At 42.7% G+C, this 20,627-nt stretch overlaps 1 protein-coding gene across 2 annotated transcripts in view; it reads left to right on the top strand.

Annotated features, from left to right (window-relative positions):
• ncan (neurocan) overlaps positions 1–20,627 on the top strand; it is a 48,589-nt gene that overhangs the window by 23,403 nt on the left and 4,559 nt on the right. The window contains exons 7-16 of one of the 2 annotated variants that reach the window (XM_022755297.1): positions 89–373; positions 941–1,084; positions 1,213–1,293; positions 1,378–1,535; positions 1,617–1,767; positions 8,551–9,708; positions 13,652–13,768; positions 17,968–18,081; positions 20,011–20,062; positions 20,286–20,392. In XM_022755297.1, coding sequence (XP_022611018.1) covers positions 89–373; positions 941–1,084; positions 1,213–1,293; positions 1,378–1,535; positions 1,617–1,767; positions 8,551–9,708; positions 13,652–13,768; positions 17,968–18,081; positions 20,011–20,062; positions 20,286–20,392 — 2,367 coding nt within the window. The remainder of the gene's footprint in view (positions 1–88; positions 374–940; positions 1,085–1,212; positions 1,294–1,377; positions 1,536–1,616; positions 1,768–8,550; positions 9,709–13,651; positions 13,769–17,967; positions 18,082–20,010; positions 20,063–20,285; positions 20,393–20,627) is intronic. The other variant, XM_022755298.1, reaches the window with a different exon arrangement.

Genomic DNA, 20,627 nt, shown 5'->3' on the forward strand with positions numbered 1-20,627 from the left:
CTTCATAACCCAGGTGTATCCCTGTTAGAAATCCCACAGGCTTCACCTGCTTCTTGACAAGCTCCCGTCTCATGTGTCCCTCCTCCAGGTGAGGTGTTTCACTCCTCCGTCCCGGGCAGGTTGTCTCTGTCTTCAGCCTCAGACCGCTGCGTGTCCCTCGGGGGTCAGCTGGCCACGGTAGGGCAGCTTTATCTGGCCTGGAGAGCAGGCCTGGACAGCTGCGCCCCAGGCTGGCTGTCTGATGGCAGTGTCCGCTACCCGGTGACCTGGCCTCGCCCGGAGTGTGGAGGGAGCCAGCCGGGAGTCTGCACCGTCACACCCAACAGCACTGCTGACAACACCACAGCGTTATATGATGCTTACTGCTACAGAGGTATTGTGACAACCACGGGTTGCGTTTGTTTGCTATTTTTGTTTATGGAAAAGACAATCAAAAATACAGAGCTAACTCATTATGGACTGTTTAGACAGCAATAAAACATGAATGAATCTAGTTGACTATTGCAATAATCAAAGACGTTTCATGAAGGTAATGTAATTGGAGTGTGTGGATCAAAACTGGGCACAAACATGGATGAATACACTGAGTTAACTGCCATCTCACTCATAAGAGAAGTGTTGTTGTTGCGCTGGATGCTTTGAGTTCCCTTAATGTAGTAAGAATGAAAATAAATGTCATTGCCAGTGTTGTAGCTATGGCAACACTGATTTCTGATCCACATTATCTACCCCACCGCCATGTATCTGTGAAATTGCTGGATTGACAGAAGCAGTGGGAGAGAGAGAGAGAAAAAAGAGGACAGGCTGTCTTAAAGTTAAATATCCAGAAGCTCCTTTTCAGATTCCTGCTAAATTAAAACAGCAAAACTTTGACACAAACTGGATGAAATCCTTCGGCGGCTGCCACAGGAAAAGCAAATCTCTTCGACTTGTTTCCTAGGTAAAGTGAAGAATACTGGCTCCATCTCTCAGATCTACACCTCCCTGTGGAAGCCCTGGAGCTACCTCACAGGCTCAAGTGATGCTGACTCCACAGGGACAGACAAGCCCGACCTGACTACACAGCAAACCATCACTACCAGAGGTTTTACATTTGTCTTCGATTCGCAGATCTGTAGCAGCACGAAGCAGCTGATTAATCAGAATCAAACATTTAGTATGTAAATATGGACATAAGAATGCACATAACTTTACATACATACACCCATGCAGGGTCCTCAGATGCTTTACCTTCCAACTGGACAGGGTTGGTTGACCTTGAAGAGGAGGCCGCTCTTCACAACGCTGATGCTTGTGAGTCTGACTGCTGATATTGATGCCTGTGGAAAACGATTGCGTGGATACTGTGGATTATTACTCACCCGTTTGTCTCCTCAGCCACAGACCCCTGGTCTTCAGAGTCCTCAGGGTCCTATCTGACCCTCCAGCTGATCCCAGGACAGAGCTCCTTAGACTGGGGAGAGCTGCTGGAGCCTGGACCTGATTCGGAGGAGTTTCTCCGACCCCCAGTTCACCCAACTCCTGCTGAGAAGAAGGTCGGTCTGGTTTTCAGCTTTTGTCATAAGGTTTGAACTACTGAATGAACTAAGTTTCTGTCCATCCACTCGTTATTTCAGGTGATCTCAAAGATTGTCAAGTCCATTTGGAAGCCTTGGAACTACCTGGTGGGGACTGGAGATGAGGAGGGGACCCGAGCACCAAACGGACAGGCAGGGAAGGAGGACACAGCTACCACAAAGACTGATCCATCCAACACATCATCACCAGGTGTGTGGATTATGATCGCTTTTAGTCACGGAACTGAATGACCTATCACCTGGGATTTAATGCCCGATGATGTGCAGCTGAATCAATTGATAAAAAGAGAAGAAAAAAGAGGAGCACGTTTCATAGCGTTTGAGTCATGAGGCATAAACAAGGCTTAATGGCAGTGTATGTTTATGAGTATGTTTTTGTGTGTGTGTGTGTGTGTGTGTGTGTGTGTGTGTGTGTGTGTGTGTGTGTGTGTGTGTGTGTGTGTGTGTGTGTGTGCGCGTGTGTAATTTTCTCAGTCTGTGATGTTGGGGAAACATCAGCTGAGCAACACAACAGGATGGTACATTCATTAGAGAACAAGCCCCTGGAATGTAGTTCATTAGAGAAGCACCGGGGTATACAAGGGGAAAAAAGCAGTGTAGCAAAGGCCTTTGGTGCCCTTGCATCCGGCTGGGAGTCAAACTAAAGCCACGCTGACCTTTCTGTGTAGCTCAGGCTGCCTCTCCTGTTGGGTCACTAATGAGCTGATTGACACCAAGTGTGACAGTGAACGAGCTCCAGCTGTTGGCAGTTGCTTTCCAGACACCGGGATTCAGTCTGAATAGTTAAAAGTGTTTGGTCTTTAAACTTTTACTTGTACGAAGAGGCTTTGAAAAATGTTACAAGATTAAGTAATATCAGTTTCCATTTATAAGAAATTGGAAATTGGAAATGTTAGATAAAAATGCATTATTAATCAGTACCGAATTACATTCTATGTGTGCTGCACAGCCACATCTACTGTGCAAGCATTAGTCAGTGTCTATAAAATGAATTAAAACTATATTTAAGTTCTCAAACTGCTCTAATCAAACAGAATAAAATCAGATAAAAATCAAACAGGATCATTTCTGACCAATTCTGACATGGTTAGCATGAATGATGGAGACAGCGCACTGTTCAAGGAAAATGCTGCTATGATTGGAGAAGATTAGTGGCTTTATGGAGCAGAAATTTGCTTAACTGCAGTCCACCCTCAACAGACTATAAGTAGCCATGTTGAAGAAGACAACACTAACACAATAAATCAAACGGAGAGCTGCATTTCTCTGGGTGAAGACCCCACAAACTCTCCTCTTAAGATCTCAGCCGACCAGGCTGAGGACAGCGAAAATAGGAGCCACAGATACAATATGCATTGGTCTGTTTTTTGTGTTGCTATTGATGTTTTGGGGGGTTTTTTTTCTTTGTCTTTTCTCCCTTCTCACTGCGCTTGTTTTGGGTAGAAGCTGCGTGCAGTGCTTGGTTGGTTCTGAGCAGAATTGCTGCTCATTTCCTTTTTTCTTATTTAATCGTACAAATATAAACGCTCAGTTACAATGTTTACTCTTTTTCTTTTTTCCCCCAATGATATTCCGCTACTTTCAACAAACGCTGCAGTAGGGGAGGGTTGTAGAGAACGAGCATCGTGACGGCAGCGTGATGGACAGGCCTGCAGCTGCTGTGTTACTCTCTCTCAGAGGCAGAGGAGGGATGCCTCTTGGCCTCACTCATCACTTAATGCCACTGAATGGCAGTTATTTGTTCTTGTTCTTGAAGGGTTCTGTTTTGTATTGAGATTTGATCCATTGTTTGGGGATGGAGCCTCGCACAACAAATGACAGATTAATTTGTGTGTTTTCTGTTTTACTGTGTGGGCGTTGTGCTCCGGCCCTCGTGTATGTGATTACTAGATGCTGCTGCTGTTGCTGCTGCTGCTGTTGCTGCTGCTGCTGCTGCTGCTGCCCTTTCATTTATCTGTGTCATGCTAATAACCACCTATCAGTTTCCACATGTTGTACAAAGTGTGAAAAACATACCTTGAAATTCTTGCACTTAATGTGAAGGACATTAACCACATCATCAAATGCCAGAAAATCTTTTCTTTAAGACAGAGAAATGTCAGATAGCGTTTCTCCAAGAAACCCACCTTTCAGACCTGGAACATATTAAAGTAAAGAGGTGGGGTGTGTGGACCAGATGTTTTACCCACTACATAACTCAAAAATCAGTTATGAAACAATAACAGAAAAAGGAGAGTTGCTGTGTACTTTTATCTTGCTACCTGTATGGTGAACTTGTTATCCTTGAATGCTCCAAACTATATATGAAGCCTCCTTTGTCCCACAGCTTCTGTCATATTTGGCTACATTTTCCTCTCCATACACGAGGTGACTTTAACTGTACACCTAACTGTCCCCAAAAGAAGCATGACTTTCTCAAATCAGCTGATATGATTAGAATTAGTTTATAAGACAAAGTGCCCGACTCCATCTGATGAGCAAAAAGTGGATCCATGGAAACTAATTAGCAAGGAAGAAGTCTCATTCGTACTCTCAGGGGAGTACCTCCCCCCTGGTAAGCCCCCTCACAGATATGCATTCAGATTCTTTTAGCCGTCTCCCCCCTACTTCAAACCTCACCCACATCCCTGTCATTTTGAAGAAAGATAAACCTCCTGACCTGTGTGGCTCCTACAGACCTATCATTTGAATCTGACAGCAAGCTGCTCTCAGAACTTCTTGCCAGGCAGCTGGAGAATTTACTCTTTTAAACTCAGACCAGACAGGATTTGTTCACGGACATTCCTCAACCAGCAACATGAGCATTGTGCAGTTTACTACTTGGAAGAAACAGAAGGCTGCCACTGGCTGTCTCCTCAGATGCTCTGAAGGCCTTGGGTATAGGGTCAAGTGGAGCTATCTGTTTGACGTACGGGAGAGACTTGGGTTTGGGGGAGGGGTTGTCCTTTAAAATCATATATCACTCACCAACAGCTTGTGTCATAACAAATGGTCTAGGTCTTATTTTTTCTTTTTTTTCTTTTTTTTTTTTTTACATTTTTTAATTAAATTAAAAAAGACCTAGAGCGATGGCGTGACCTTCCATTGTCCTTCACTGGTGGAATCAGTCTCATTAAGATGAATATTCTCCCTCGACTTTTATATCCCCTGCAGATTCGCCCCCTGAAATTACCCAGGAAATTCAACCAGGACTTAGAAAAAGGCATTTTCTAATTTTATTTGGCCTAGACAGAGGAGTAATATACTTACAACTACCTACAGATATGGATGAACTTTCTATGCCTAATTTTGTATCTTGGAACTTGGGCTAGTCGTGCACGCCACTTCTGGCTTTGGTTACATATATATCTGAAGAGAAAGATTTGTATTGAAACCTGGGTATCAGAGTCTGGTATGATATAAAAAAATATCTAGGACGGAAAAATATGACATCTCCGCTGTCTCCTAATATCTAAAATCCTGACTTTCCTGCCTTCTCTTCATGTGTTCTCTAACAAGGGGATTCATGCACTTGGTGACTTATTTAAAGTTAATACTCTGCTGTCCTTCCAGCTGCAGCAAGAGATATTTGATATTCCCAAGGGTTAGGGTTATTTCTTTGGATACCTGCAAATGAGGCATTTCATATCTTCTCAGGTTAACTCCTCTTCTGAGAGATTTACCTTGAAGAGCCAAAACATTTTATATCATCATTTTATTCACTTCTCTGTTCCTCTGACATATGAGTTGGCAAACGTGTCTCATAAATGACAAAGAGATATAGGTACTGAATATATTGGAAATTATTGGAAAGCGGCTATAGACTTGATCAGATCCACGTGTACCTGCAAGAGCCTAAGGGAGATTCAGCATCAGTAGATTCTTCACACTCTTGTTACCTTGCACAAAATAAATCCCTCTCTTTCTCCTCTGCCATTCTAATATGTGGATGTATTTCCATTTCTTCTTGGGGTGTAAACTATTTTCCAGATTCTGGGCATCTATTTCCAAGGTAATTAGTGGAACATTTAACATAAAAATGAAAAAAATATATCTTTTTTTTCCCTCTTATGCCTTTCCTCCAGGGAATTGCACTTCCATACATCACACTACAACCTTCTTGAGAAGCTCACTTTAATTGCACGAAAATGCGTCTTGCACAATTGGATCAAAGACTCCCCGCCAAGTGTCACCCTCTGGTACAGGGACATTTTTAACACCCTCCCCCCTTAAAGATTACAGGCTGTCTGAAAAGGAAAAGACGAGCTGTTCCTCAAGGTTTGGTCTCCTTTTCTAGATTATTTACCCGCAGACCTGAAGAAACCGCACCCTAAACTCACAGAGGACTGGAAACAATGGGCTATTTTCATCAATGAACATACTTGTTTGGTATCTGTTTAGGTTGAATACTGTGACTGGGGGGGCACAGCTCTCTATCATGTGCTGTTCCATGTTTAAACTCAGTTGAAAGTACGTAAAAATTAAAATAAAATAAAATGTAACACAAAGACTCGTGGTAAAACACTGATATTTTGCTCTTCAGCTTTATAAAGGCCATTTGCAGATTTGCTTTTGTAATTCTCATTTCCCCACAAGCATTTAGAAAGCAACTTACCAAAAGGAGAGACTTTTAAATTCTTTCATCTAACAGCGCTTCAGATGAAGTGTCTGTATAATTCTTCACAAGCTCTTGAATCCATTCTTTAAAATTTATGAGGCCACATAATAAAAATATGTTGTGTTATTTCTATATTCATAATTGTATAAACACGTCTACAGTACGACAGCCGTACCAGAATCTTTATATTACAGACTGAGAGGAAGCTAAACCTGGAGAGAGGAGAGGAAGCTCTGAAGCTTCTCTGCTTAGCATTTAAAGAGTTCAGCCAGCTCCTGTCTTGGCTGCAACTTAGGCATGTTTGGTTAGATTCACTCATTTAGGCACCTTTCCAATCAAAAAGCAGGTTTTTTCTGACTCTACCAGATTCTCAATCAAATGGAAACCCTCATCGTTGAGTGGTTTAAACCACAGCTGAACCTTTTTTGCTGTACAAATAGACCCATTTTAAGAAATATATTTTAATGGAGTGCTTACATCCAGAACCGAAAACAGGAGTAGCCTGCTTGTTTCCGTGACTGTGGCTGCTCTGTGCCTTACGAAACTAGAGTACACGCAGAGAAATCATGTCTCCAAGTGTCTCTCTTGAGCTAGATGCCCATTATCAACACTGAGGCACAGGCATCGTGGGATGAAAACATCAGGTTTCTTTCACACATGAAGGCAGGCAGACGATGGAGAAAGACTGAAAACAAACTCATCAACCTGTATTTCCCACTTCTCCAGGGGGCCTTCGGCTTTACAGGTCTTTATGTGCTGGCTGTGGAAGAAAGCCGTTTTCAAATGGCAGGCATCCCCGCTCGCTGTTCGTTGAAACTGTGTTACAGAGTTGTTGATTCAATTCTGAGGCAATTTGTGAGACTGTGGTGGTCCTTAGTTTCATTGTGTTTGGCCTGATTGTGTGTGTGTGTGTGTGTGTGTGTGTGTGTGTGTGTGTGTGTGTGTGTGTGTGTGTGTGTGTGTGTGTGTGTGTGTTGTGTGTGTGTGTGTGTGTGTGTGTGTGTAGGTCCAGAGGGGTTTTAGACCTTTAGACTTCACTCATATGTTTTTTTGTCTTCATTTAGTCTAATGAAAAGTGGCTTCAGTTTTAAAGTTTTTAAAGTTTTAAACATGATAATGACACGAAACAATCTCTTTAAATGTCATCAGTAATAGAAACATATCTGTGAATGAGCTCAGATAAAACTCTTTTTTTTGCCAACATTTCGCCTGTTCTTGCCATATATTCTCATACATTTTGAACGTTTTATTTTAGACACATTATTTAATCTTGCCTTGACAATTCAGCACTACATTCATTTATTTTGGGTGTAATTACTGTGAACTGCAGCAGCCAGGGCCGGAGGCATTATATTTTCGGGTTGTCCGTCCATACGAACGTACGTACATCCCATTCTTGTGAACGTTATAAATCTCTGTAACACCTTGAAGGAATCTCTTCAGATTTGCTACAAACATTCATTTAGACTCAAGAATAAACTGATTAGATTTTGGTGGTCAAAGGTCAAAGGTCAAGGTCACAGTGACCTGAATGCAATATCTCAATATCTGTCCACTGGCACTCAAGGATGAACTGATTAGATTTTGGTGTTCAAAGATGTGTGTCACTGTGACAGAACATATCTTGAAACTTCACACAGAAATTAAGATAAAAATTTCACACAAATGGTTAATACTTAATATGACTCTGGACAAACAAGGATGTAATCTGCAACTAGTCTGAGTGGGGGAGGCAGACAACCACGAGGCGCTAATTCCAGTCTTTTGTTGTGATTATAACTCAGATGTGTACATGAATGGCTGGTGTTCAAGTCAGAACCTGGTATTTACCTTAACTCTGATATGACATGAACACGGTGCAATGTTAATTTGAAAGCTCACGCTTAAATTCAGTGTTGAATGTTAAACCTTTCAAACAAACAATTCTAACTGTCTAACTGTCTTTGTAAATATAATGACATGGATTTCATTAGCTCATCCATCCCCTACACACAGCGTTCTCTGGCTATATTTATCCCAGCAGTGTTTGACAGTAATGTTTAACATACTGTAGAGGGAAATGTTCAGCTTTATTCCAACCTTTCCTTTAGACGCTTGTCTTCACGGTGTCCACAGAGCTTTTCTTGCAAGTGCTGATAATATTGAAGTGTAGACAGTGCTGGTGCAGTGGTAGAAGAAAAATAACTGATGAGTAGCTCATACAGCTTTGAAGCGTTTGTTTTGCCTCTCTTGGCAAGACATAGAGAATCCATAAGATGATTCTCACTTTGTTCGTCACTCTTGGCTTTGTCTTTTGCATGTTTCCCTCTGTCTGCCATAATTGCACGCCTGACTTTCCTTGCTCTTTTCTTTTTCTTTGCTTTGCGCCCTCCGCAGGTTTGCTTTCTTGGGGAAGTTCATGGTTCAGCAGTCCCCCAGAGGAGAACGCTTCACCAGCCAGTGAAGACTCACCCACTCGTCTGGCATCTACTTTGGCCGCCTCCGGTATTCCTACGACTACAGAGAGCACCAAGAGCTGGGAGAGTTCAGAGACGCACACTTTCACCGCCTCCAGCTCTGCACCTGAAATTACCTCATCCAGCGGGGATACCTGGGTCCGTGTTGAAGCAGAGACCACAACCCAGCCGGGTGAGAAGAGGGAGGAGACAGTGACCTCCAGAGCAAGCGGAAGAGGAGGCAGAGGAAGGGGGAAGAAGAACAGAGGGGAGGACAGGAGCAGAGGAGAAGAGAGAGGGAGAGGAGAGGAGAAGGGGAAAGGAGAAGATGAGGGGAGCGGAGAAATCACCGGAGCAGAGGCAAAAGGGGAGATACAAGTCTCACGACGACCGGTTGGAACAAGTAAACCGAGAGAAAGATCCAGAGAAAGATCTAGAGAAAGGGGTCACAGGAAAGGACAGTCCACTACGACCACCACGACTGCCACTACCACCGCCAGTCCTCCAGAGCCCACAGTGATGACCACTCCTGGGTCAGAAAGTGTTGACTTTTCTACGTCCGAATCCCCGTCCGCTTTACCAGCAGAAACCCCGTCCCCGTCGATCTCACCAGAGCCATATCAAACACTGTCCTCATCTCCATCGCCATCAACCTCACCATCCCCGTCCGTCTCAGCGTTTATGTCCTTTTCTCAATCTTTGCCATCTCAGTCCCCGTCTCTTTCCTTTTCCTCCTCCCCCTCTCCATCCACTGATGCACCATTGTCGACCTCCCAAACCCCATCCCTCTCACCCTCGCCAGCATCACCCTCTTCCCAGTCCCCAACTCAAATGGTTGGATCAGGAGACCCATCTCCATCTCCTCTCTCAGAGAACCAGGACAGCGCCACCAACCCCCTAACATCACTTCATTGGGTCCCAGTGGAGAAAGCGGGTCACAACAGCTCTCTGGATTATCCTCCATTACTGTCAGGGCCCTCGGATGAGGAGGAGCCTGCTTGGTCTCACTCTGTGGGCTCAGGGGCCCTGTTACCTGGCAACATGGATGAGGAGAGCAGCAGAGGATCAAACATCAGTACCATAACTCTGGGCCAAACGAGTAAGAACTGTTTATCTGTTTTAAGATGTTGAACACTGAAAAAAAATCACCATTTTAATTTGATAGTCTTTAAGGATAATTTTAAGGATAATTGCTGACACCTGCGGAAACGGCAAAAAACAGGTCAATAAAACACAACAGTCAGATTAATCAAATTTATTTGCAAGAGAAAACATAGACAAAGTGTAAAACGATTACCCAAACTGCCTGTTTCCATCTCTGTTTGCTCACTGCAGTTATACATGCGCAGAGTGTTTGCGATGCTTTGTGAGAATGCTACTGATATTTTGGGTGCGCTCACTTTCTTTTCTCTTCTGAATTAAGTGGTTCAGACATTCTGGCAAAACTATCACCTTGTTTATAACCAGTGTCGGGCAGTAACACTGTACTTACCAATGCATTACACCTCTGTGGTTACCGTTTGTCAGTAACCGGTAGTGTAGGGATACAGTTTTTTACATATCTAATCCAGTAGTACTCTGCTGCTCTGACATTTTATGGGGGTCTCATTTTGTGCTGTCTGATAGTGCGTTCGGTGGATGGAGCTGTCTGTGGGGCGCCTCAGTGGCCATGAGTTCAGTTCTGACCTGTGGCATTTTGCTGTAAATCGTCCCCTCTCTCTCTCCCTGACTTTCCTGTCAATCTCTCACTGTATTGGAATAAAGGCAAAAATGCCCAAAAATATAACTTGGAACAAAATAAAAGAAGAGCTGTCTGTTACACATTAGCTTGGCACAGGGACTGGAGTTGATGGGCGGTGGTTAGCCTCTATCTAAAAAAGAGAAATGCTACTCCAAAATTGTCTTGCTGTCTTGCTCACAGTAGCCCACTTTGAGACATTACCTGGCTTTGTTCATAGTGAATAGGTGTGTGAACCTGCTTGTGGTAATTGGAGCTAAGAAAGCATTAGCTGTGGATGGAGAGGCTGGCTACTTACATGATAATGTCTTGTTTTCTATTCTTACATGTGTTAAATAAAAAAAAATGTGTGATGTGTGGGTGTGGAGGCTTTAAAGGCACCTTGGACAGAGCTGAACTGAGCGATGAAATGTAGCAAGCGATGTGACTAACCCTTGCTGTGCAATCTCAGGAATGACTTTGCTAACACTGTTATTATAAAGAAACGATAAAAATAAGATCCTGGTTGTAAAAGAACAGAATTGTCCTGTAAGACTGCCTTTTCATTTCCCCTTCCCCTGACCTCTCCACTGGTTTATTTATTCAAAACATTCAGTGTGTATTCCCTGGCTACATACCTTTTATTCCCACCACAAGCAGAGATCACACCCCTGCCACCATACACAGTCTGTCCATTAAGTCTGCAGCACTGTATATCTCAGCAAAGCTCCTGGCTGGCCACCTGGTTTACTACTTATTTCCCGCTTGATAATGAGAGCGCATGCAGGAAACATCTTATCACCCGGCATTTGAAAGCCCCACGGACATCATGCTATCACACATTTCTATGGTGATTTATTTTGCGCCCTTTGAAAGCGGCTCATGTCTGCAGCAGGCGTGGCTGAGCTGCCTGCTCGGGGTGCGAGGGATCTGCAGATGGAAATCAGCTGTAAACTGTATCGACAAGAAGCCGAGGGTAACCATCTGGACTGCTGGTGTACAGTATGAGGGTTGATTGATTGACTGAGAGACCCTGGAGTCATGCAGGCAGAAGGCCATAAACACACAAACACACTGATATCTTTGCTGCACAAACAGAGGAGGTGGATGGATACGCTTGCAGAGAGATTGGACCAGAGTAATGGCTTTCAGCGTACATCTGTCTCACTCACGTGTGCACACTCTCAGCTCCTGCTCAGTCCCCTGTGGTTGGGTTTCATGGTGGTGGTCAGTGTTTGCTCTCCTGACTGGATCACGCAGCACTTCATCAGTTAGTTCAATCAATGAGAGAGGAGAGAAAAAAGGGGCCTCAGGTTGGATTCAAGGACTTTCAGCAGCGAAGCACATTGCACTAAAACGTGGACACACACAAGCACAGACACACATGGATTCACGCTCAGAACACAAAGACGCAGTCATCCATCAAGTTTCTTTCTCCTGTTTGATTTTTTTAAACTGATTTTTCTTCATTTTCTTGTAACATTTAAATTGCAGACAGTTTCTTTGTTTTCACCTTCCTCTTCGCGCTCTCCTGCCTTCACAGAAATGCCAATGATGTCTTGTGAGATTTAAACTCCTTCTCCAAAAATCATATTTCCAAAGTAAACCGTGTTTCCACTGTAGTCTGTAGCTGTGATTACTCATAGCAAAGGCTAGGTGTGATGTGTAGATTAATGCTTTGAGGTTTCCCAGTGCTGCTGCTGCAAAGTATCATCCCCTAACCGTGCTATCTCTGTAAACTTATTAGTTGGGTTTTGCTGTTGCCAGCTTGTTGTTGTTGTTTGTGCCGGTGGTGTCAGCTGCCGTGCGGAGCGAGGGACAGTCGGCCTCCTTCTACCTACTATTGATTTTTCTGCACCACTCGCTTTAATGAATGGCCAATCGTACAAGGTTTATTTTTCACACATACACACACACACACACACACACACACACACACACACACACACACATACATACTGTCGTAAATCTGCTTGTCATAACAGTTTATTTGTCAAGGCGTGCCATGACCTTGACTGATGCAGAGGGTGCAAGTGCACGTTGGACCAGACTGCTGTACATTAAATGAAATGCATGGCTGGTTTTAGCACCTGACTTCAGCAGAATTCAAACCATGAGCACAGAGGTTTACTTTGCAAAATTTATCATAAATCTATAGAGTTAAAGTTATTGAGAAATCTCGCTCTGTACCAGAGTCCTTGATTGAAAACTCTCTATCTTTTTTTTTGTCTTTTTTTTCTTTTTTTAGCCCTGAACATTTATTTTGTCCAATACAGCAGCCGGCAAGATGATAATTCAGAGGATGTGAGCTTGAGATGTCTGCTTCTGGTTAGTTATTGACCAGGATCAGCTTCAGGGCTAATCATAGCCAAGGTATTGATTTTCGCTCATCGTGCCGTGTAAACACAAACACAAACACAAACACACACACACACACACACACACACACACACACACACACACACACACACACACACAGTGTCAACCTGCTCCAACCAACACCACCTCCTCCTAAGCAGTCCTCAGTGTCAGAGAGAGAGAGATCTGGCAGAACAAAGACTCCCACAGCCGAGCTTTTGCGGCCAGGATGAACGAGTGGTGGTTTTCAAAGACCTTAAGTTGTTATAATGAGCGGCTCAGGGGAGAAACACGTGGTGGTGTATCAATTGATATGGAAATGTGTAATTGTGGAAGGAGACCACACACACGCACACATTTTGGGGGTGAATAGCGAGGCCGAGGTGCTCAGCGGGAGGTCTGCTCATTTCTGTTGAGGATGGCTAATGTCTGAAGTTCTCACGCTGCCCACTACGCTCGGTGGAGTGAGCCAAGGCTTGCTTTCCATATGGTAACCATGACAACTGTGGCTGTGAGTGGATGGCGAGGTTGAGGCTCTGTGGCTTCTGATCCCTTTGAAAAGAGACAGAGTGTGAAATGGATATGTGTGTGTGTGTGTGTGTGTGTGTGTGTGTGTGTGTGTGTGTGTGTGTTGTAACCGCTGGTTTTAGCTGAACTGCAATGATGGAAAATTAGGATGGCATGTGTTTTTTTTTCTGAGTCATACATTGATTTTTATTTTTATCCAGAGCAGTGCTGAGGGGAATTGCGTTGAAGCCATCCAACTTTAAAGGATCACCACGGAAAGAAATATTTGAAGCTTTACTCAGTCTGTAGAGCTTAAACGCACGTGTTGTATCCCTGCCCAAATAAATCACATTTGCAAAAAAACAAACAAAAACATTCTCCTTTACATTATCACTAATTAACTCCCTTTTTTTGAATCCCTAAATCCACCCCCCACCCCCCGTCCGTCTGTCTCTTTTAGTGGAGGTGGAGCCCTGCGTGACAAACCCGTGTCTGCACGGAGGAAAGTGCCTTCCTCAGGGAACGGGCTACAGCTGCTACTGCCCACAAGGATACACCGGGGAGAACTGTGAGATTGGTGAGTTATGCTCAAACACATACACACAAACACACACACCGGCATAATGAAGCCAGCTCTGGTCTGTACATATTGGCCTAAGGCTCTTCAACGGCCTATTGGCAGGTCAGAGGCTGAGCTGTCCGTCACAGTGAGAGAGGAGAGTTGACTAGATACTAGGGTCAAAGGTTAGGATGAGACTGTCAGAGAAGGGTGATGGTAATTGTCCCTCAAGGTCGTAGCCATGGTAGCTTTCAATGGCAACGTTTTCTTCTCACAAATAACATTCCTGGCTAAAGTAGTGCCATGTAGCCAAGATGCTGATTGCATGTACAAATGGATCTATCTCTGTGATACTGTGCCAGCGCTCAACGATTCTCTAACTTGCTGTTACACCCAAAGACATTATTATAGTCACTTGAATTTTTAAGATGATTTGATTTCTTGTCCCCAGCGTAAACGCCTGAAGGTTTTGGAATCAAGTCAAAGCCTTGCTAAGTTTCATCATGGCTGAAAAAAGAAGAAAGAAAAATCATTTTATGGCAGAAACCCCAGATTCAAATCAGCACCAACAAACAAATCAACACCCTGAATTTCATGGAAATCCATCCATAGGATTTTATGTAACTAAGAGACAAAGAGCGGAGCAAACATAACCTTCTTGGTGGAAGTAGCTAAAGGTTATTTGTAATTATACCCTCAAAAATTCACACATAGATTGGACGTACTTAATTACAGGAAGGACAAGGTCAGGATCGCCTGCATGAAGTGTGCGACAGTAACTAGATTCAAAATCTTCCTGATCAATCCTTTGTTTACATGGAATTTTCCTCTCACTCTGAACCGCCTGTTATCTTTGGCGATGACAAGATCGGGCCTGAATTATACTTGCGGAGGTGTCACTGTATTTATGGTGCAGTGGTATCAGGGAGCCAGATGTGTTTCTTTTTTTTCTTCAAGGTTAAAATATACACCCACAGTCAGCCACGTAGCTGCAACTCCAAATCTGACGCTCACAAAGCTCCAGCCACAGCAGGCGTCACGCTGTGTCCCAAATCCATGCTGAACACTGATTCTAAGCAGGTTTGGAGAAGCTGACAAAATAAATGTACTCAAAGCAAACAGCGTGCATTCAAAATATTGTCCATTTCTGAGTGTGCTGTTCAAGGAAACTATTACTTACTAAACTACAATGCAAGGCAGAAAGGAAATGAAGGGGCTGCTCACAGTTGAAAAAGATTAAGATAAACCGTGGATGGTGGATGCCTCATCGTCCCTACTGGTTCTTATTGATATCTTTCATACTTTGCTATGACTGTGAAACAGGTAGTAAGATGACTCAAAAAGCCTCAAAAGTTCTTCGGGGCGGCTCGGTGCCTCACCTGGTAGAGCACGTCTGACCCGTGGCCCTTTGCTGCACGTCATTCCCCCTCTCTCCCTGATTTTCCTGTCTCTCTGTCACTGCACCTATAAAAATAAAGGCAAGAATGCCAGAAAAGAAACAAACTCTGGTTGTATCAGACCATTGTTGGCCATTTTGGAAATCAATGATGAGTACCACATTGTATCAGGTTTACAAGATTTTTTGCATCAATGTGATGAACACATTGTTTTTTCAGGTAATTATTCATTTAATTCACAGTCAAATATATTCTATAAAGGTTCCTCAATCAAGTTTGCAAAATTGTATTATAACGTGATACTGCAAATATGTATTGTGTATATTGATATTGAGATAGAAGATTCTGTGCATCCACCTTTACTTCCCATTTCTTGAGCTAAACTGGTTCCCAAATATAGTTGTGTTTTAGAAGAGATGCTTGTGAGCTTCGCTGTAGCTGATCCCCTTTGTCCCGCAGCAGGTAGAACTACCTCTGCAGAGGTTCTGTGACACCGTGACAGAGGTAGAGTATATATCTGCCCTAAGGGCCCTAATTTGTTCCTTAACACATGCTCAGCTCGTTAGGCAGCCATTCCTCAAGGAAATGATCACTTCATGAATAAATGATCCACATTCTGGCTGTGAACACCTTAATATTTACTCGATTTTGTCGGTTGTTCGGTGTCATAGAAAGACAGAGGGACGGACGGAGAGACAATCAAAATGACAGCCAGCAGCTGATGCGTGGGTATGCTGGAAGGCTTTGTTATGGATTTGCAGAATTTGCAGTATTATCTCTCGGAGGAGCAGCTTCCCCTCTGCATAATGGATGAGAGGGACGAGGGGAAAAACAAAGAGCTGGATTGATTTTAATAGAAAGAAAAAGTTGGAACTGTGAACTCGCACATCTCAAGGTCATTCAAGGTCATTGATTTTTTATTTTTTATTTTTTTCATATGTTAGGTTTTTTTTATTATTCTTTCATAAAGAATATGAGGTCTGAGTCACTACCAGTGCTGGTAAAAATAAATCAATAAATAAAATGACAAAAATGTAAAAAAAAAACTTCCACATCACATTGTAGGGAATCCAGACTCTGCCCTTTTTGACTAAACACACTAATGTGTGATTGTCAGATGAAGTTTCATTTGCCTAAACTATTTGGAGATTATCTGGCTGGGTTGCACCCACACTGTTTAATTTAATCTCTAATAAATGACAGTCTGAGCTTGGTACAACTATGATTAAAATGACTAATCCTTGATTCATATAATACATTTTTTTGTACAATTTCACCATACTTTAGTAACTTTGAAGTAGATCTAATCCTATATCGTGTTTCTGCCACGGTGTTATTCCTCTCACATGGTGGTTTGAAGTGATTTGAACCAATGAACCAAGCTGTCAAAGAAGGCTATTTTCTCAATAAGAAAAGTGGCTTTTGAAAAACTTTAAGGCTACTTATGCCTTTAAACTGCAATTTGATCTTACAGACAAACAACATAGTTTGATTGATCACAACTTTGAGCCCGTTACAAGAAAACACATTAGCTCAAATCTACGCTTTCACACTCTGTCTTTCTTCAAAAATAACAGCCTCATTTTCCTCCCTCTGTCATAAAAGAGCTGCCATCTTCATAAACACATAAACAACCCCTATTGTCAGATTAAAGTTAGATCAAACCTAAAAGTATTTGATGCCAAAGAAAACATTAAAGTTAAGTTACTAAAGCTGAGAAAATTGTATTTCAAAAAAGATTCAAAAACAATCTTATTTAGTATCACACTAGAACACTGCCATATCCACTTCTTTTTTGACTAGACTGAAAATGAATCCTTATGTAGCCAACCTCACCAGTGTGAAGTATGAAAGTCTTGTGTGAGGCTAAAGGTCATTCTGGTTTGATCCGTCTGACACATTTACAATAGCTCCTCACAGCCACTGACCTTTTTCAGTGTTCAGCTTCCTGCTTGAAACTAAGTAACTGTTGAGATCTGAGGAGATACTCTGAAGTAAGTTTAAACTTTTAAGTAGCTCTCTTTCTGCACTCTCGCTGTGAGTTTTAATAGATTTCTGCAGTCCTGGGGTATATCTGTTATTCTGGGTCCAAAAAAACCCCACAGTGTTGAAAGAAGATTACATGCCCTCCATTTACAATGATAAAGTGATGCTTTATTGATCCCTGTAGAGAAATGTTCCTCTCGCCTGCCACAGAGAGGTTAGAGAGCACCGTCAGCTGCAGAGCGGCAGCCCTGGAGCTGGTAGCGTATCTGTTGTTGCTTGAGGACTCTTCAGCAGTGTGGAAGTCTGCCAAAATGGGGGGCCGAGCCCAGACCAAGTTCAGCTCTATCTGCTCACTCGTCCACCAAAATTTATGTCTACACTTTAACAGCTTTAAAGGAAAAGCAATGCAGACTGCCGTTTCTCCCTCATTCAGTCCTTTGTAAAAGGAGACAATGAACAAGAGACAAAATAAGAGATTGGACATACATCAAGTTAAGATCTGTAAACGCATAAAGAAGGATGTAGCAACACTTGAAAGGCTTTTAGAGTGTCTGTGAGAGAATGAGGACAAACAAAGAATGTAAAGGAGATTAGACTGTCTGTATTCTGCTCTCACCCTGTTTGAATTATGACACTGTACACACCGACATCGCCACCTTACGCTGTTTAAACCGGGAGCAATGACCAGCTCTTCTTGTGTCACTTCTTGAACGCCTCCAACTTTTTTACTCCTCTTCATGAACAACATCTCTTCAGCAGAAAACATCTCTTAAGTTTGAACCCTAATGTGATCTCCAACCAAGTCTGTTATCCTCGCTTCTTTCCTCCCAACAGATGTTGACGACTGCCAGTCCGAGCCATGTGAAAATGGAGGCACTTGCATTGACAAGATCGATTCATTCCTCTGCCTCTGCCTGCCCAGCTACGGAGGAGACACATGTGAGAAAGGTGAGAGGGAGAACACTGCACACACACACACACACATGACTCCAAGCTATCTGAGGACGATTGTCATGCATTACGTTACTGGACTGTGTAGCGCCAACAAATTCAGTACGTTGTTGTATGTGCAACCACAGTGGTGAACTTATTAAGATTCCCGGCTGTCTGACACCAGCAGTAAAAGGTGCTGGTGGAAATAATCCTGATCAGTGTGCAGTGTCTGTTACCGCTATATGTCATAATACAGAATCGCAAGGCTGCATCTCTTTGCAGCTATCAGACAGTGTATCTGTGCGTCATAGGGCTGCAGGGTGATGGATACTGACTGAATCTCCTGCGTGCACAAAAAGCACCAGTTACTATTTGCACATTTTTTTGTCAGTTATTTGGCAGGTAGGACTCATCAAAAACACAATTTTATTGTGTTTGCTGTGATTGTAATAGTGTTTTTATGGTTCAAGATTATTGCTGTAACAGTGTTATGTGCTGTTTGTAGATTAAAGGTGCCCTGTGGGGTTTTCTTGTAAACAAACAAAAGTGATGTTTACATTCAGTGTTTCTTCCCAAAACGCATTGTGTGTATCCCTGAGGTCATACAAACAAACTTGTTGATTGTATTTTTTTTTTTTCTCATCAAACATTTGCAACGCAGCTTTTTGGACTAATGCAATGACTAACGCATTTTTTACATCTTTGTTTGTTGGCGTGCTTCTTCCATACTTCATACTTCTGTGCATGTTACTGCCACCACCTGTCAATCAAACAGAAATTTTTGGAAAGAGGGATATAAAAGAGAAGACAATTTATAAAAAACAAGCACAATTAAATTGGTAAACTCACAGAATACAATATCAAGACAATCAAGGATCAAATCAAGGAAACAAATCAAGGATCAAATCAAGGAAACAAAAACAAATAGGTGTTAAGATCATTTTAAAGGGATAGTTTGACATTTTGAAAAAAATGCTTATTTGTTTTCTTGCTGAGAGTTGCCAAGATACAATGTGTTAAGCTGAGCTTTAGTCATGCTGGTAGGTAGATTTTGGCACCTTTGGACAGAGCCAGCCGAGCTGTTTCCAAAAAATAAGTAAGTAAATGACAGTGAGAACCAAGGAGGCAGAGAAACAAGCCACAGAAAATATGCAGGCGGATGTGAAGCTGTGTCGCTAAATATAAACCAAACTAAGCTAGCAATGAACTGGCTGAGTGTAAAAACAGTCTGATGCAGGCGCTCAAATATCAAAATAGGCAAATCAAGATCCATGTTACGTTATCAAAGAGGCGTACGGCAGCAACCAACCCACAAGTACTGGCTTGGCAGTCCGTGATACAACAAAAAGGAGGCAGTCTAGTCTCATGAGCCCATGCAGTATGAACACTAAACACAGAGGCACGAGTCACATGTATGTCCGTGCAGTATGTGGCACTAATCACCCCCCATACCACACCCGCTGATTCATCACCTCACTGGTTTTAGCCACTTCCAGCTCCAGATCTGTCCTCCTTATATATGTGTGTGTGTGTGTGTGCGTGTGTGTGTGTGTACTGTGCACTAGTTGTAATGAGGATTAATGAATATCTAACCTTTGCAGTTATAAATGAATTCACAGGCCTTGGTGTTATTAATGAATACTAATAGTGCAGAGAGAGGGCCACATGTGCAGTGAATTGAAAACGAGCCTGTATAATTACACTTCATGTATTTAGCCTCTCAAGATGCCAAAGCCATATATTTTAGTCTTTATTTGCCAAATGAGATAGAACGCTCTGCAAAAGAAGCGAATGGTTCCACTGCTTCCTCTCCTCCTATCTTAGACAGACTATTTTGTCTTTCTCCATGTTCCTGCATTCAGCCACGCATTTTTTTTTCATGCCCTTCAAGGAATAATTTTAGCTTCTGTCATTTCCGCTCCTCCTTTCTCTTCATCTTTACAGACATAGAAGGTTGCGAGCATGGTTGGAGGAAGTTCCACGGCCACTGCTACAGGTAGGAATGATGAAAAAAAAAACTGGCAGCACTGGGAAAATAAATGGAGTCACAAAATATTTGCCTGCAACCACAGGTGCCTCGTCTATCTGCATTACTTCTTTATACCCTTGAGTTTTCCCTGACACACTTACCGCAGTGCTCTGTACCAATTAGGCTTGTCTCGCTGCATTATGTATGAAATATGTATTTTCATATCCACTTTCACTGCGTCGTCCCAAAGGTACTTCACCCACAGACACACCTGGGAGGATGCAGAGAAAGACTGCAGAGAGCACAGTGCCCACCTCAGCAGCGTCATCTCTGCTACGGAGCAGGAGTTTATCAATGGTATGTGTGTATTTATTGTTGGTGTGGTATGTAACACACTTATGCACAAAAACAAAAAAAGGAAACAACTAGAGACATAAATCAAATGCCTGCACACTCAGAAACTAAAGATATAAAACAGGATAAACAGGATAAAAAAAAAAATTAAAAAAACCTTTGTAACTTATCTCCATAGTCGTCCTGATTTGTTCATCTACAGTATGATGCAGGGAGAGGACAAATGAAAATAGAATAC

The sequence above is a fragment of the Seriola dumerili genome, unplaced genomic scaffold, assembly GCF_002260705.1.
Source record: "Seriola dumerili isolate Sdu_G_001 unplaced genomic scaffold, Sdu_1.0 BDQW01000226.1, whole genome shotgun sequence".
NCBI classification, from domain to species: Eukaryota; Metazoa; Chordata; class Actinopteri; order Carangiformes; family Carangidae; genus Seriola; species Seriola dumerili.